General features: G+C 39.2%; 1 protein-coding gene across 3 annotated transcripts in view; it reads left to right on the forward strand.

Moving 5' to 3' along the window:
• The window catches only part of LOC150090468 (uncharacterized), a 678,730-nt gene that overhangs the window by 284,040 nt on the left and 377,666 nt on the right, over positions 1 to 17,024 (forward strand). For all 3 annotated transcript variants that reach the window (XM_090389911.1, XM_090389910.1, XM_090389909.1), the window contains exon 9: positions 5,301 to 5,462. In XM_090389911.1, coding sequence (XP_090246037.1) covers positions 5,301 to 5,462 — 162 coding nt within the window. The remainder of the gene's footprint in view (positions 1 to 5,300; positions 5,463 to 17,024) is intronic.

Below are 17,024 nucleotides of genomic sequence, written 5' to 3' on the forward strand. Positions count from 1 at the left end.
ATATTTAGTTTACACTGACTCTCTCAGCTCAATTAGAGCAATGCAGAATCTCTCTCATAAGGATCACCCTGTATTAAATCAAATCAAGAATTTGCTGTTAAAAATTAAAGATTGTCAGCAACGAGTGAACTTTTGCTAGATTCCAGCACATTCAGGCATCAAAGGGAACGAGCTGGCTGATATTTCTGCTAAAAATCCGTCAACATTAGACTTAACCTCTGTCTTTATTCCAGTTTATGATTATAATATTATAATTCAAACAGCATACCATGCACAATGGACAGAGCTATGGCATAAACAAACAAATAACAAACTTTTCCAGTTGAAACAGGACCCAAAATTTTGGCACTCATGCATTCAGATATTACGGCGAGAAGAAGTGGTACTCGCATGGATTAGAATAGGACATACCCATCTAACATACCTCCATCTACTCACAGGCGATGATCCCCCTCAGTGTTCACAGTGCTCTGAACATCTAACCGTCAAACATATTTTGATAGATTGTCCACATTATCAACAACATCGAACTTCAACATTTCATTCTCTGACAAATCTCCGAGAGCGGATAACATTAAATGATATTATTGGTGAAAATGCAAATATTAATGAACTTTTCTGTTATTTGAAACAAATAGGAATGTATGAACGACTATGATTAGTTTCTGACATGAAATGAGATTGAACTGTCTTCACATTAAATATTTATTTATTTGTATTTTTTGAACATTCCTATGAATAGGCGCAATATAGCCACAGCAGCTTGTGCGCCATTAAACACCCATACCACACACACACACACAAGACTTCAGTTATAGCTCAGACACAGCATGGTTTTGTTAAGGGGAAATCTTGCCTGACCAATTTGATTGGATACTATCATGCAGTCACAAAAGAACTGGATGCAGGGAATAACTTTGATATTATATACTTGGATCTTAGAAATGCTTTTGATACTGTTGCACATGGAAGACTGCTGCACAAATTGGAGCAGTGTGGCATTGGAAGCAAATTGCTGCTATGGATAAAGGGGTGGTTGAGGAGGAGAAGACAGAGAGTGGTAATCAATGGACACTGCTCATCGTGGACTAATGTTATTAGTGGAGTCCCTCAGGGTTCAGTATTGGGTCCATTATTCTGTTCTGTGTTTATAAATGATATTGATGATGGTATATCAAGCTTAATGTCCAAGTTTGCAGACGATACAAAGGTTGGCAGGGTTGTCAAGGACACTACTGACACTATGATGATGGGCAGAGAGGTGGCAAATGAAGTTTAACATTGACAAATGTAAAGTACTACATATGGGAAACAGCAACCCCAGAGCAACGTATCAACTCTGTGGTACTACACTGACAGTGGTAGAGAATGAAAGGGACCTGGGAGTGGTTGTGCAGGCAGATATGAAGTTTCTGAGCAGTGCAGACGGGCTGCAAGAGTAGATCATGGTGTATTGTCGATGATATATAGGAATTTTTCTAGCAGGACTAAGGAGGTGATTATTCCCTTGTATAAGGCAATGGTCAGGCCACACCTAGAGTACTGTATACAGGTCTGGAGGCCTCATTTCAAGAAAAATGTAGAGATGCTGGAACGAGTACAGAGAAGGGCAACAAGATTAGTGAATGGAACAAAGGGGGGTGCTCTTACGAAGAAAGGCTTAAGTTTTGCAAATTACAGTGTCTGGAGACTAGGCACCAGCGAGGTGATCTGATAGAGGTGTATAAAGCCTTGAATGGTTTGAGTATGCTCAATGCTGATGGGATTCTTCCTCTTGCTCAGAATAATCACCTGAGAGGGCATAAATTCAAATTGAGGAAAGACAGATGTAGGATAGACGTGAGGAAATTTGCCTTTAGCCAGCGGGTGGTTGGTTGGTGGAACAGACTTCCATCCCTTGTCATGGAAGTTGATAGCCTAAATAAGTTTAAGGCTCAGCTGGATAGGTATTTCAAACGAACAGAAGGGTGAAGTGGAAGTGGTTATTTTTTATTTCTTTATTTATTTATTTATTTATTTTTTTTTTTTTTGGCTGATTCTGTATAAGCTTGCTTTCTTGCATCAAATCCCTCTACTAATGCTAATGTTAACTCCAGCTGGCTTCCGTTTTCTAGTCACACCGATCCAGCTGGTCGAGATGCTGGGGCTTTTGCAATTACTATTGGCCTTTCACAGATTGTTCATTTACGTATGTGGTCGAAGCGAGTGGTCCTTTAGGTACCTCACATGACAATCTTGTTGATTATCTCTTCTGTAGTGGATCCCTTATCTCATGGCTATTCCTATCTTTCTATTGTTTGGTATTAGCGGAATGCAAAATGGGATGATTGCGAGATTTTGTTTCTTCTTTTCCTTGGTTTGAATACTGTTTCAAAACTTTTGATGTCAACGTTGTTCAGATTGGGTCAGTGAAATTATTCTTGTAGGATTGGAATCCTTTATTCCACACTCCACCTTAAAATCTTGTCCTTTATTTAAGCCTTGGTTTTCCAATAAATGTGCTAATGCTGTTCAAGAGAGGAACTTTGCATATCTTAATCGGCTTGTTTCCAATCCTACAGTTTCATTTTCTGCCTACACCAAAGCTCGCACCAATTATAAAGCAGTTATTAATCAGTCCAAACTAGAGTTTGAACAGACTAAGAGTAGAAAACTTGCTTCTTGCCCTAATGGTATCTGCGCATTCTGATCTCTTGCCAAAGCTATTGGCCACAAGTTTTTTCCATCTCTGCTCCCACCTCTGTGAAAACTAGATGGTTCTGTTGTCACTTCAGCCAAGGATAAAGCTGACCTGCTATCATCCCATTTTTCTTCCAACTTATGTATTAATGATCTTGGTAAAACACCTCCCACCATTCCTAACACGCTCCATTCAATGCCTCCTGTGGTCTTCCGTCAAGAGGATTTTGACAAATCTTGATGCTAAGAAAGCTCCAGGTCCTGACGATATTCTCTGCTTGTTCTCAAAACCTGTGCTCCTGAACTGAATCCTTTTTTTTCCACCTTTTTTCATTTTCTTATTCCAAAGGTGTTTTTCCTTCTGCTTGGAAATTTGCTCATATCCAGCCAGTTCTTAAAAATGGTGACAAATCCTCCTATCCATTATTGTCTCATTTCAATTACTTCTTCTCTCTCTCTAAAGTTATGGAGAAATCAATTAACCGTCAACTCCTAAACTACCTAGAAACCTTCTGTCTGATGAATGAACTCTAGTATGGATTCCGTCAGTGTTGATCTACTGATGATATTCTGGCTTATGTTACCCATTTATGGATAGATTCAAAGTAAAAGTTTGGTGAAACCGAAGCAGTCGCTCTTGACATCTCAAATTCTTTCGATCGTGTTTCACCTAAAGGTCTTCTTAATAAACTTCCTTATTGTTTACCAACTGTTCTGTGATTGGTTATCCAGTTTTCTCTCACTGAGTGTGGTGGTAGATGGCTCTCTGCCATCTAACTTCTCCACTTATGCTGGTTCTTCCCAAAGTTCAGTTCTTTTCCCCACTCTTTTCCTCTTGTATATTAATGACGTCCTTCCATTGACTGGAAATCCTATCCATAGTCTTTCCCGATGATAGCACATTGCATTCCTCTTTCAATTTTGAGAAATCTTGCCCTTCTCAATCAGCTTCAACTTCTCGAACATCCACTACCAATTCCTTAAATGCTGATCTGCAGGTAATTCTCCAGTGGGGCAAAGACAATTTAGTTGATTTCAATTCTTCGAAAAGTCAGTCTTGTCATTTAGAATAGATATCTCGACAAAAGGTTTCTTCTCTGCTCCTAAGCTTATCTTTGGTGACACTCCGATTTCTAGGCAATATGACATATCTCTTTTGGGGAGTACCCTGACTTCTAATCTCTCTTGGTACAAGCACATTAGAAATATTGCTTTCTCTGCATCTAAAAAACTTTGTTTTCTCTTTCTCCCTTGCCATTAATTTTCTTCCGAACAGCTGTTCGCTATGTAAAAATCGCAAATCTGCCGTAACATGGAATTTTCTTCCCACATCTGGGGTGGTGTGCCCATATCCTCTCTCAGGCTTCTAGATTATATTCAGAAGAAGACAGTTAGGTAAATTAGTGACTCCTCTCTTAAATATTGTCTTCACTCACTGTCTCATAGGTGTACTCTTTCTTCTGCATGCCTTTTCTACAGATATTTCCTTGGGCACTGTTCTTCTGAATTCTCGTCTATAATTTCCGAACATGTGATGTTACTAGCCAACATCCCTTTACTGTCCAACTTCAAACTCGCAGAACCAACTTTTCATCTTTCTCCTTTATTCATTCACTGCCATTTTTTGGAACAGTCTTCCTTTCTATGTCTTTCCTGAAAATTACTGTCTACAGATTTTCAAGTCTATTGTCAACAAATGTCTTCCTTCATCTTCTCAACTTCCAACCCATGCGTGGTACTAAGTACTATAGGTTTGAATACCTCTTGTGTTTTCGGTTTTCATAAAAAAAAAAAAAAAATTACACTGTTCCTCTTCCACCTTTCCTTTTTGAATAATGTATTCCCCGTCTCCCTGACAATGGAGTCACCAGCAATTACTAGTTCCTGTGGTACCAGCTTATTCTGCCTTGTAGATTGCCTCTGTGTTGCCTGTTGCACAGGAGTTAGCTTTGGCGTTGATTTGGGCAGCTGGGAGCTTGATGGACCCTCATGTTAATTTCTTTGAGGGCATCTACCTTACACCTCAAACTCTCATAGACTCTCATCAGAATACTAAGTTGGCACCTAGTGTCTTGGCAAAAGTTACCATATGCTTCCAGGAACAACCAGGAATAATGGAGGATACTGTGATCATCTGGTAAAAAAAAGAATGTTTTCCAAGAAATTGTGCATGAAATTTCATGATGTTGGAAACGATTAATGAAAAATAATTAAGTTCTTAAGAAACATTTTGTAAGCCATCCTGTTCAAGTATTCAATTTTCCTCAAACTTTCATACTTATTTTAAAATTCTTAAATTTTTAAATTGCAACTTAAATAACTGTATACATAAGTAAAGGACAAATACTTGAATAAAGTAAATTAAGATTTTTTGCTAGAGGAATATTTTTTATGGTACTAACCTCTGAATCCATGTGGTTCAAAGATATGAATTTTAAAAGTAAAAGTTAAGTTAAAAAAGAAGTTTGCGTTTCTTTAGTGTGGTTGTCATATATAAAATCATAATATGACATAATATTCTGTCATATCAATGACTGAATAACCAATATACTGAATTCTACAAATCTTTCTATAAATAATTCGCAAAAATGTTACTAAATTTTTTTTAAAATTGTTTATAGTCAAAATCATCAAAGAATGAAAGCACTACTACAGCAGATGAAGAAGCTCAAGATGCATGGGAATCTGCCACTCATGATTATTTGGATAAATATGAAGAAGCAGTGATAAATCAGTATACACCAGAAATTCAACTGTGGACTAGCACTTTAAAATCAGAACATGTAAGAATTATTAATAATTTTATTGATTTTATTTTTTTTTCCAGAGGAAGTCTTTCCTGATTTCACATTTGTTGTGTGCTTGGTTATCACTTTTGTATTAGCCATTTGGCCGACGAAGCTTCCTGCTTTTCTTCCTCGGCAAAAATAAAATTTATCTATATATTAAATAGTAATAGTATTTGCCATATAGTGCATGGAAGCCACAGGCTTTTACTGCACTGGGGGAAAAAAAAAAATCCAGTCAAGTAGATAAGAAAACTCAAATTATATACTTCTCTCCTCACACAGGTAAGATCCAGTATACCTTTGAATTTATTCAAACTGTCAGCCTCAACTACCTGTGGCGACAACTTGTTCCAACTATCAATGACTCGCTGGCTAAAAGAAAACTTCCTATAATCTCATCTAAACCTTGTGTCCTGTAATTAAAATTCATGACCCCTATAGGTTCGGGAATTGCTTAGAATGTAATGTATATGTTAATTTTAATGAGGTTCGGGGTTTTACGCCAACTCCGTGTCAAGCAGTGTGATGAATACAAAACTCTGTAATGACCAGAGTTTTGTAAGTTAATGAGGATTCATGTAGTGTTAGTGTGGGGTTGTGTGGTTCCATCTAGAACCAAGAAGACAGGGCAGGCTGTAGGAAAGTACTGAAATGGTGAACCCTGTGGTAACTAAAGCTACAGACAAGGCTTTGGCCAGAGGGAAGCCACTGCTTTTCTCACCCTCCCATTCCTTTCTTCCCAAACTTGGAGCCTCTGTAGCAAGGTGGGGAGAGCACCAGTGCGTAGCACACACTTCTTGATTAGACTAGGGTTCGAGCCTGTGACCACCAAATACGGAGGATGCGGAAAAGTTGGTGAATGACCACCGCATATCCCCGGAGCAATATGGCCTTAGTTGCTAATGCTCCTAAAAACCAAATAACAAACAAACAACAAACCAACCAACCAACCTGGGTTTCCCCCCTTTGCCTAGTGGGTAACCCCACTGACTTTATAAGCTGGAACAGGTTGGAATCACAGGGAAAATCCTGAGACTCATAGCAGGGTGGCTTGAGGGCAGGAGGCAGAGGACTGTGATAAATGGTTATTCCTCAGATTGGGTTGATGTAAGAAGTGAGGTTCCCCAAGAATCAGTATTGGGACAACTGTTATTTTTGATTTTCTTAAATGACATCGATGAAGGGATATATGGCTAAATTGGCAGATGATGTAAAGATTGGTAACAGTAATAGTAATCGTGGCATGTGATGCAAGAAAGCAAGCGTATGAGCTAAAGTCAGGGAAAAAAAAAAAAAAATTCACACAATCATTCCCTCCAAATGTTAGCATTAGCATTAATAGAAGCATATGATGCATGAAAGCAAGCTTATGCAGCATCAGCCAAAAAAAAAAAAAAAAACTTCCACTTCACCCCTCTGTTCGATCGAAATACCTGTCCAGCTGAGCCTTAAATTTATTTAGGTTATCAACTTCCACAACAAGGGATGGAAGTCTGTTCCACCAACAAACTACCGGCTGGCTAAAGGGAAATTTCTGCACATCTATCCTACATCTGTCTTTCCTTAATTTGAATTTATGCCCTCTCAGTGATTATTCTGAGCAAGACGAAGAAACCCATCAGCATTGACCATGCTCAAACCATTCAACACTTTATACACCTCTATCAGATCACCTCGCCAGTGCCTAGTCTCCAGACACTGTCATTTGCAAAACTTAAGCCTTTCTTCGTAAGAGCAACCCTTTGTTTCATTCACTAATCTTGTTGCTTTCTCTGTACTTGTTCCAGCAGCTCTACATCCTTCTTGAAATTAGCCCTCCAAACTTGTATACAGTACAAGGTGCGGCCTGACCATTGCGTTATACAAGGGAATAATCAACTCCTTATCCCTGCTAGAAAAATTCCTGTATATCATTGACACAACACCATGAGTTACTCTTGCAGCCCGTCTGCACTGCTCAGAGAACTTCATATCTGCCTGCACAATTACCCGCAGGGGTTTGAGCCCGTCACCACCAAATACAGAGAATGCAGAAAGGTCAGGGAATGACCACCGCATATCCCGGAGCAATATGTCCTAAGTTGTTAATGCTCCTAAAAAAAAAAAAAAACCAACAATTACCCCCAGGTCCTTTTCATTCTCTACCACTGTCAGTGTAGTACCACAGAGTTGATACGTTGCTCCGGGGTTGCTGTTTCCCATACCCTACATTTGTCAATGTTAAACTTCATTTACCACCTCTCAGCCCATCTGCTCAACCTTTCCAGGACCCTCTTGCAGCAGCATAGCGTCAGTAGTGTCCTTAACAACCCTGCCAAACTTCATATCTTCTGCAAACTTGGACATTAAGCTTGATATACCATCATCAGTATTATTTATAAATACAGAAAACAATAATGGACCCAACACTGAACCCTGATGGACTCCACTAATAACATTAGTCCACAATGAGCAGTGTCCATTTATTATGACTCTCTGTCTTCTCCCCCTCAACCACCCCTTTATCCATAGCAGCAATTTGCCTCCAATGCCACACTGCTCCTATTTGTGCAGCAGTTTTCCATTTGCAATAGTATAAAAAGCCTTTCTAAGATCCAAGTATTTAATATCAGAGTTATTCCCTGCATCCAGTTCTTTTGTGACTTCATCATAGTATCCAATCAAATTAGTCAGGCAAGACTTCCCTTTTACAAAACCATGCTGTGTCCGAGCTATAACTGAAGTCTTGTCTAGATGAGCCTGCAGTGCTACTCCGAGGTCTATAATTACTTGTGTCAGCCTTTGATCCTCCTTTGTGAATTGGGGTCATTTGCGCATCTCCAGTGTATGGGAACCTCCTCTGAGTCCAAGGAGGCTCTCATAATTATGGCTAAGGGCTTACTTACTTCCTTTGCTGCCTCCTTTAATATAACTGGATAGATCCCCTCCAACCCAGGTGCCTTTCTTGGGTTTAACTTCAACAATTTCTCCTCCACTTTTCTCTCAGTTATTAGAAGATTATCTTGCTTACTGCCAGAGTTGAATACACCTCTGGCATTCCCCTCGCTGAATAACTCCTCATGTGTGAATGTTGATGCAAAGTAATCATTTAGTTTGTTAGCTACCTGAGCAGGATCATCAACAGTTGAACCATCGATATCAAGTGGACCCATCTGATTCATCCCTTTTCTTCTACAGTTTACATAAGTAAAGAACTCTTTGCTGTTTTTCTTTGCATCCCTTGCCAAAAATTTCTCGTAATCTGCGTTCGCCTGCCTAGCCTACTTTGTAACTTGGTTACAGATAAACTTGTATCTATCACAGGCTTCTGTGTCACATGTTAATTTATATGTATCCCATAATCTCTAATAAAGTTATTAGAGGTTAAAATTAGGATTAATATATATTTAAGTATAACCTTTGGCTTGTGTTCTTTCTCTCACTCATTTTCCCTCTTATTCATCCATCTGGCTTTCATTTCATGTGCTCAACTCTTACTTTCTGCACTGGACTCTGGCACGTCAACTTACTATTATTCTTCAGTTGAAGTGCAGGCCCAGTTGAAACTTTTTTTAGGCTGTGGGAGAGTGCAGAAGGCTTGTTTGCATTGTTAGCATTAGAATATATATTTTTTAGTATATATGACTAATGTGTGCTATTTTTAAGTTTCTATTCATTTGGCCAATTACATTTCTCCTTCACTCATTCCCATTTGGCATAACACACGTCCTCTCTAGCACTCATACTGAGCCACTCTTTCACCAAAAATAACATTCAGTCCCTTTTACCATAGTTCCTCTTTCACTCTGCCCAGCCCATTCACTCTATCTTTCATCCTCTTTCACTCATTCTTTTTTTCATTCTACAATGCATTCCCTTGCTTCTAGCTTACTATTATTTTTCAGATAATCTGCATCCTTCGCTATCTGTATATCATCCTCCCCTATATAGTTACTTATTTGGTGAAGGAGGGGGGCCCCCATGTCCCCACACAGCACAGGGTAGTCCTTGAGAGAACCCTAGGCAAATCTGGTTTAATCAAAATTGGGTTTCTATTGGGATGTTAATTGGGATCGTTGACACATTTTAATGTCATTATCTGGGCGTGATGGGAGACATGGGCATTTTTGGCTGTTGATTACTATTTAACTGTTGGGAGCTGAACTGCCATTCTCTAGATTGATCTACACATTTCGAATACTTCCTGCATGAAGGTTTGGAATGCTTTTTAAGTTTCTTCTTCCATTGTAAATAGATGTTCTTCCCTGGAAAGAGGGCCAATCTATGGTATTAACTGGGTTCTGGGGATGTGAAAAATTATACATTCTTACAGAATGTGTGTGTGCGCCTAGTCTTCATTCTCACCTTTGGTCTTCACTCATACAGTTTAGTTCATCAGTCAGGCCTAAGGAGGTTAATTTAGCCTTTACGGAGCTGTGACCTGTCAGTATAAATGTGAAAATTCCAAGGGCAAACCACTTTGGTGGCTTTGGGCTAACAATTTCCACCTGTTTCAGAAACCTTTTGGTAACCAGACCTTTGGTTTCCTGCTCCCAATTTGATTGCCATTGCTTATGGAGCTTTGTGGCTATTCTTTTCCTTTCAGTCTTGGTGTTGTGTCAAGCATTATCCCCAGAAATTCTGTGGGTATTCCGTTCTTAAGTCTGTAGTACAAGTCTCTTTTGCCGATTTTCAAGTCAAGTGGGATAGCCCAGCCATCATGTGCAGTGACGGTATGATAACATTGCCAAATGTTCTGGTGATAGTGATAAGCATTGTTCTCTGAATTGTCTCTAATTTTTTCCTGTTTCTGACTATATCCTTCCCTGTCCAGATCCCCTGCTTATCCTACTATAAATATTATTTCATTTTCATCGGCCATGCCTCCCTGGGATTTTGTCTCAGGTGGGTGCAGCAAGATGTTAGTTAGATTCTGGCCGCCTCCACGTTGCAGGGATGGGGGGGGGATGCAGTGACTAGGTGTTGCTGCTTCTCAACTGCTAAGAGCCACGTGCCAGCCCACTACACAACCACAGAACATATCATTACACGTACACATCCAACACACTACATACAAATGGGCGACTTTGGCAAAGCTTCTTCACAAGATGTAAAACAGCGGTTAATGGGAGAGACATTGGGGTCCATCACAACAACATATGAAATTGTTGAAATCCCCCTGTTTCTTACTATGGTTGTATGGGTAAACCACACACCGCCTGCATAGTGATGACAGGCAAGAATGCTGGTCGGGTTATGATTGCAGATTCCTTCTTTTGAGCCCCCCAGTCAGCCCAACTAACTTTGGTAATCATGCCTGCGTAGTTTCTCACTTTTTTTCTAAGTATGCCAAATGGAAATAAAAAGTTCATTTTCAGTCAGAAACAATCCCTAGGTATTTTATGCAATACTTTGCATACTTTACTTGCAGTACTTGCAGTACTTTGCATTTGTCAATTTAAAACTTCAGTTGCTATGTCTCAGTCCTTCTGCTCAACTTTTCTAGATCTTGTTGCAGTAGTGTAGTGTCCTTACTGTTATTAACAACCTTGCCATCCTTCATATCATCTGCAAACTTGAACATTAAGCATGATCTACCTGCTTACAAGTTATTGCAAATGCATCAGATCTGCTTGCAGCTAACTACTATATAGTTATAAAATTGACATCATTATGTCTATCTCATATAGTGAATACCTTCACAAGAGTTGCCATGATATTGAACTACCTCAAATAAGTAACTCTTCACCATAGGAGAAGACTATTGTTACTTATTCTCAGGAGATTCAGCCACCCAGACGGCACCATTTCGGAGCTGATTGGCTCCTCTTCGGTAGGTGGGCAGACACCCTGGTGTTGCAATGATGGCAAGGCAGTTGCAAAGTATAACTCCACAATATGAGAGATCCCTGATGGTGTGTAGTAATTTGAATTACGTTGTATTTTAGAAGAGGAGCAGTCAGCTCCGAAACGGTGCCATCTGGGTGGTGGCATCCGCTGAGAATAAGTAACTATAGTCTTCTCCTGTGGTGAAGAATTACTTATTTGAATTGGTGCAACATCATGGGAACTCATTGTGAAGGTATTCACAATAAGAGATATATAATGATGCCAATTTTATAACTATTTAGTAGTTAGCTGCAAGCAGATCTGATGCATTTGCACTAACTTGTATGCACTTTTGCCCTAAAATACGATGCCTGATCTACCTTCATCACCATCATTGATAAATACAGAAAACAATAATAGCACCAACACCGAATATCCTGCATCACTTCCGTAACCAGTGACTCCATTCATTTTTATCAGCTGATCCCACTTCTTAAAATTTAAAAAAATCTCTGAGACCACTGTTGTTCACCTTTACAAAAGCAAAAACCGTTCCCTTCAATCCCTAATGGTAGTTACATCTTTAAGTAAATCCCACATCAGTACACTGTGATCATCCACCTAGTGGTTCTTTTATCTGCAGATTCTTAATGTATGAAGTTAATCAGATCAGGAGTATTACTCCTGGTTTCCTCTTGAACATTGTGCTGTAGAAAATGATCAACCAATAAATCCAGAAAAGTCCTGCTAGTGTGTGAGTGACCAACTAACAAGCTCCAGACTATATCTGGGAAGATAAAATTCCTCGTTATAAGGCAATCTGATTTACTGTCCAACTCTCTTTCTTTGTACAGTTGTTCATTGTATTCATCAGAGGCATTAGGCCTATAACACAGAGGCATTAGGCCTATAACACACTCCTACTCTCAACTTGGTTTTCCCAGTGCTTATGTTACACCTAACTAACTTAACACTGCACTGTCCACCCATGTCAATTGGATGCACTTCTTTGGATTTTATGAGTTTCTTAACTAACAGCATCATCCCTCTTCCCTTCCTGTCCTGACTATCCTTTCTGCACGCATTGTACTCTCTTAATTCCAGTCCTGCATTCTTTATCTCTGTGTGACACCGTGTCTCTGATGACGCAACATCAGCCTTTGATGTCTTCACCAGCACCTCAAATTTATCAAATTTATTTAAGATACTCCTAGCATTGGTGTTAATGCAATTATTCATGTACCTATGCTTACTCGAAGTTACCCTAACACAGCCCATGTATTTACTTGTCCATATGACTCCCAGGAACCCTTGAAATCCCCAGTAACATGCTTTCCAGGCTGCTGTTACTCATTCCAATAGAACCAGTTCAAGAATCACTTTCACCTCTGCCTGTGGCTACCATTAACTATTAGAATGTGAATCCCCTCCCCAGGCTAGCAGTTTTCTGACATAACTAATACTACCTCGAAGCATGTGCCTATGCTTTCGGATAGCATCAGAAAGTATTTTTGCACCCTTCCTATTTATGTAAGAAATTACAGGGATACACATATCCCTGTAATTTGTACTTCTAACAAGCCCAGACCACTCTGAGAAAAATTCTACGCCATGAGCCTTTAGCATTCTCTCTAGGGCCGAATTGATTGACAAGGCTCTCATAATATAATCCCTCATATCATGTTTGGGCAGAATTGCGGACACTTTCACATTTAATCCAAACTCGCTACTTTTTTTTTTTTCAGCATAGACATGTTCTTTTTAAGTAAGTCTGCACATTTCCTGCTCTTAATCTCATTAGTGCATCTCCCTTTTTACATTTAAAAGATGAGATCTGCTCTACAACGTCATCATCTTTTCCCCCTGGCAGACATACCCTGGTTCTATTCCACCTATCCTTTTTACACAATATATTTCCTGTCTCCCTGACATAGAGTTACCGACAAATCATTTACAGATAATGGAACCACTAAGTGGCAGTGATCAGAGTGTACTGATGTGGTATTTACTTAAAGGTATAATTTTCATCGTTGGGTAAAAGGATGGGTTTTTGCTTCCATAAACTTTATGACTACAGCTGTTTCAGACAGTTTTTAAATTTTATACAGTGTGACCAACTGATGATGTTACCAACAGAAAATTCTAAATGGGAAGCATTCAAGGAATTAATCTAGGAAACTACTAGGCATTTCATACCAACTAACAAATACTGTTCTAGGTTTTGGCATAAATGGATATCAGATAAACAAAGAGATACTTAGTAGAGAATAAAAATGAATGTGATGCATATAAAGTATCAGGTGACACAGAAGCCTATGGTAGATATAAGATAGTCTGTAATCAAGTCAAAAAAGAGATTAGGGGTTAGGCAAGCAAAGGTAGATTACCAGAAATCTTTTGTAAAGGATGCAAAGAAAAACAGTAAAGAATTCTTTATTTATGTAAACTCTACAAGGGAGGGGATTAATCAGATTGGTCCACTTGATACTGATGATTCTGCTCAGGTAGCAGACAAACTGAATGAACATTTTGCAACAGCATTCAGATATGAGGAATTCTGTATGGGGAAGTAGAGGCAAGAAGCTTAGGAAACTCTAACATGGAGCTAAACGATTTTGTAATAAATGAGAGCAAAGTGTAGGTGAAATTGTTGAAGTTAAACATAAGGAAGGCACTTGGGGTGGATGTGATCTAACCAGGTATAGGCGGCAAAGGAAGTGAGCAAACCCTAAGCCATAATTTTCAGAGCTTCATTGGACTCATAAGAAATCCCCATGGACTGGAGATATGCAAATGTGACCCCAATTCATAAAGGGGGATCAAATGGTGACACAAGTAATTACAGACCTGTTATTTTAACTTCTGTTCCAGGGAAATTAATGGCGGCATTGGTTAAATAGGCACTGCAGGATCATCTAGAAAAGTACAGTAATAGTTCAGACACGCATAGGTTTGTTAAGGGGAAGTCTAGTCTGACCAATTTGATTGTTTTCTACAGTGATCTCACTAAGGAACTGCATACAAAATATAATTTTTATATCATATATTTAGATTTCAGGAAAGCTTTTGACACTGTTGTGCACGGAAGACTACTGCACAAATTGGAGCAGTATCCTATTATTGGTAAGCTGCTGCAATGGATAAAAGACAGTGAGTGGTAATCAGTGGACACTACTCTTCGTGGACTAATGTTATTAGTGGAGTGCGCCAGGGTTCATTGTTGGGCCCACTGTTGTTATTGATGATGGTGCATCAGGCTTAATGTCGTAGTTTGCAGATGATACAAAGATTGGCCGGGTTGTTAATGACAGTAATGGCAGTGTGCTACTGCAATAGGATTTAGAAAATTGGGGCACTAGACTGAGAAGTGGCAACTGAAGTTTAACATTGACAAGTGCAAAGTATTGCATATGGGTAGAAGTATTCCCAAAGAATCGTACCAACTGTGTGGCACTACACTTAGGCAGTTAGAAAATGGAAAATATCTTGGAGTAATTGTGCTTTTAGATATGAAAGCATAATACCTGTCTGCATTGCCCAGAATGCAGACAGGCTGCCAGAGCAGGTCATGGGGTGTTGTTAATGATGCACACGAATTTTTATAGTAGGATAAAGGAGGTGATTATCCCTTTGTATAAGGCAATGGTCAGGCCATGCCTTGAGTACTGTATACAGATCTGGAGGACTCATTTTGGGAAGGATGTAGAGTTCCTTTAGAGTGCTGAGAAGGGTAACAAGATTGGTGAAGTGGGCAAAGTGGTCCTTCTACCAAGAAAGGCTTAAGTTATGCAAATTGCACCTGTTGAAGATTTGGCAGTTGCAACGTGATCTGATTGTAGCAGTTGCAACGTGAGGTGTATAAAGCCTTGATGAGTTGAACATGTTGAATTCTAATGGAAATTTTCTGCTTACTCAGATTACGAACCTGAGGGGGCATAAATTCAAATTGAGGAAAGTCAATTGTAGAATAGATGTGCGAAAATTTGATTTTTGCCAGCAGATGGTTAATTGCTTGAACACACTCTTCCAGCTGTCATTGTGGAAGTTGATACCTTAAATAAATTTAAGGTCATCATCATCAGCCATTTTCAATCCGCTGCAGGATGAAGGCCTCTCCAGCAACTTTCCAGTTCCTTCTGTTTTGAGCACCGGCCATCCATTTACTACACAAAACTCATGAATTTCATCTATCCATCTCTACCTTTGTCTTCCAGGTTTTCTTCTAGCTCCTCTTGGGTGCCATTCTGTTATTTTCTTAGTCCATCTGTCATCATATCTTCGAGCTATGTGTCCTGCCCAAGACCATTTTAGTTCTTTAGTTTTGATAAGAATGTCCTTTACTTGAGTTTGCTGCCTAATCCATGTGTTTCTCTTCTTATCTAACAGTCTGATTCCCAATGTAATTGGTTCCATTCTTCGCTGTGTAGTTCTCAGCTTCTCTTCCATTCTTTTGGTGAGTGCCCAAGTTTCACTTCCTTAAGTCATGGTGGGGAGTATACATTGATTCATTATTTTACGTTTCAGACAAACTGGGATATTGCTCTTCAGTATGTGACTATATTTCCTGAATGCTATCCATCCAAAATTTATTCTTCTCTTGACTTCCAGCCATTTATCATTATTACAGCTAATAACTTGTCCCAGATAAGTATATGACTCCACCTTTTCAATTACTGCTCCTTCAATCATTATTTCCCTTTCCGTGGCATACTTGTTCATCCTTACTTTTGTTTTAGCCATATTCATCTTTAGTCCAAAATCCTTACTAACTGTGCATAACTGATTAAGATTTTCCTCTAATTCTTTGGGATCGTGGCTTATGACCACAATGTCATCTGCAAATCGTAAATGGTTTAGGTACTCTCCGTTCACATTGACTCCTTTCTGCGACCAGTGTAATCTTCTGAAAACTTCCTCAAGGACAGCAGTAAACAGCTTCGGAGATATTGTGTCTCCTTGTCAAACTCCTTTCTCGATTTTAAATTTCCTACTGTCGTTGTCTAGTCTAATAAAGGATGTAGCACTCTCATATATTTTCTTCAAAATCATGATATACGGGGTATCTATGCCTTGTCTTTCCAGTGCCCGAAACATTGCCTTATGCTGTATGGAGTCAAATGCCTTTTCATAATCCACAAATGCCAGGCATAATGGTGTTTTATATTCATTTGCTTTCTCCATTAGCTGTGATATTACGTGAAGGTGATCAATAGTTGAGAATCCTGTCCTAAAGCCAGCTTGCTCTTTCGGTTGATTCTCATCAAGTATTCTTTCTAATCTGTTAGTAATGACCCTTGTGAACAACTTGTAGATGTGGGATAACAAGCTAATTGGTCTATAATTTCCGATTTCTGATTTATCTCCTTTCTTATGCAGCAAAACTATGATTGCATTATTCCACTGCTTTAATTTTCTGCATTATTCTGCATTATTTCATTATGCACTGCATTATTCTGCACTGCATTATTCTGCACTGCATTATTCCATTATTCCACTTCCAAATTTAAGGTGCAACTGGACCAACGTTTGGAGTGAATGGATGCGTGAAATGGGGAGGGGTTTTTTTTCTTCTTCCAATGGTACATACATAACCTTGCTTTCTTGCATCATATGCCTCTTCTAATGCTAATTGTAATGGTGCGCCAAGGATTTCCCTGAACTCTGCAAATTCTTTAGAATGGCTTGAATTGCTCCTTAGTTCATTTTACTAATCCCCCTTAGAGCCTTATTCAGCTCACCTCTGAGGTG

The sequence above is a fragment of the Mastigoproctus giganteus genome, chromosome 2 (assembly GCF_048544385.1).
Source record: "Mastigoproctus giganteus isolate SK-2022 chromosome 2, ASM4854438v1, whole genome shotgun sequence".
Taxonomy (NCBI): domain Eukaryota; kingdom Metazoa; phylum Arthropoda; class Arachnida; order Uropygi; family Thelyphonidae; genus Mastigoproctus; species Mastigoproctus giganteus.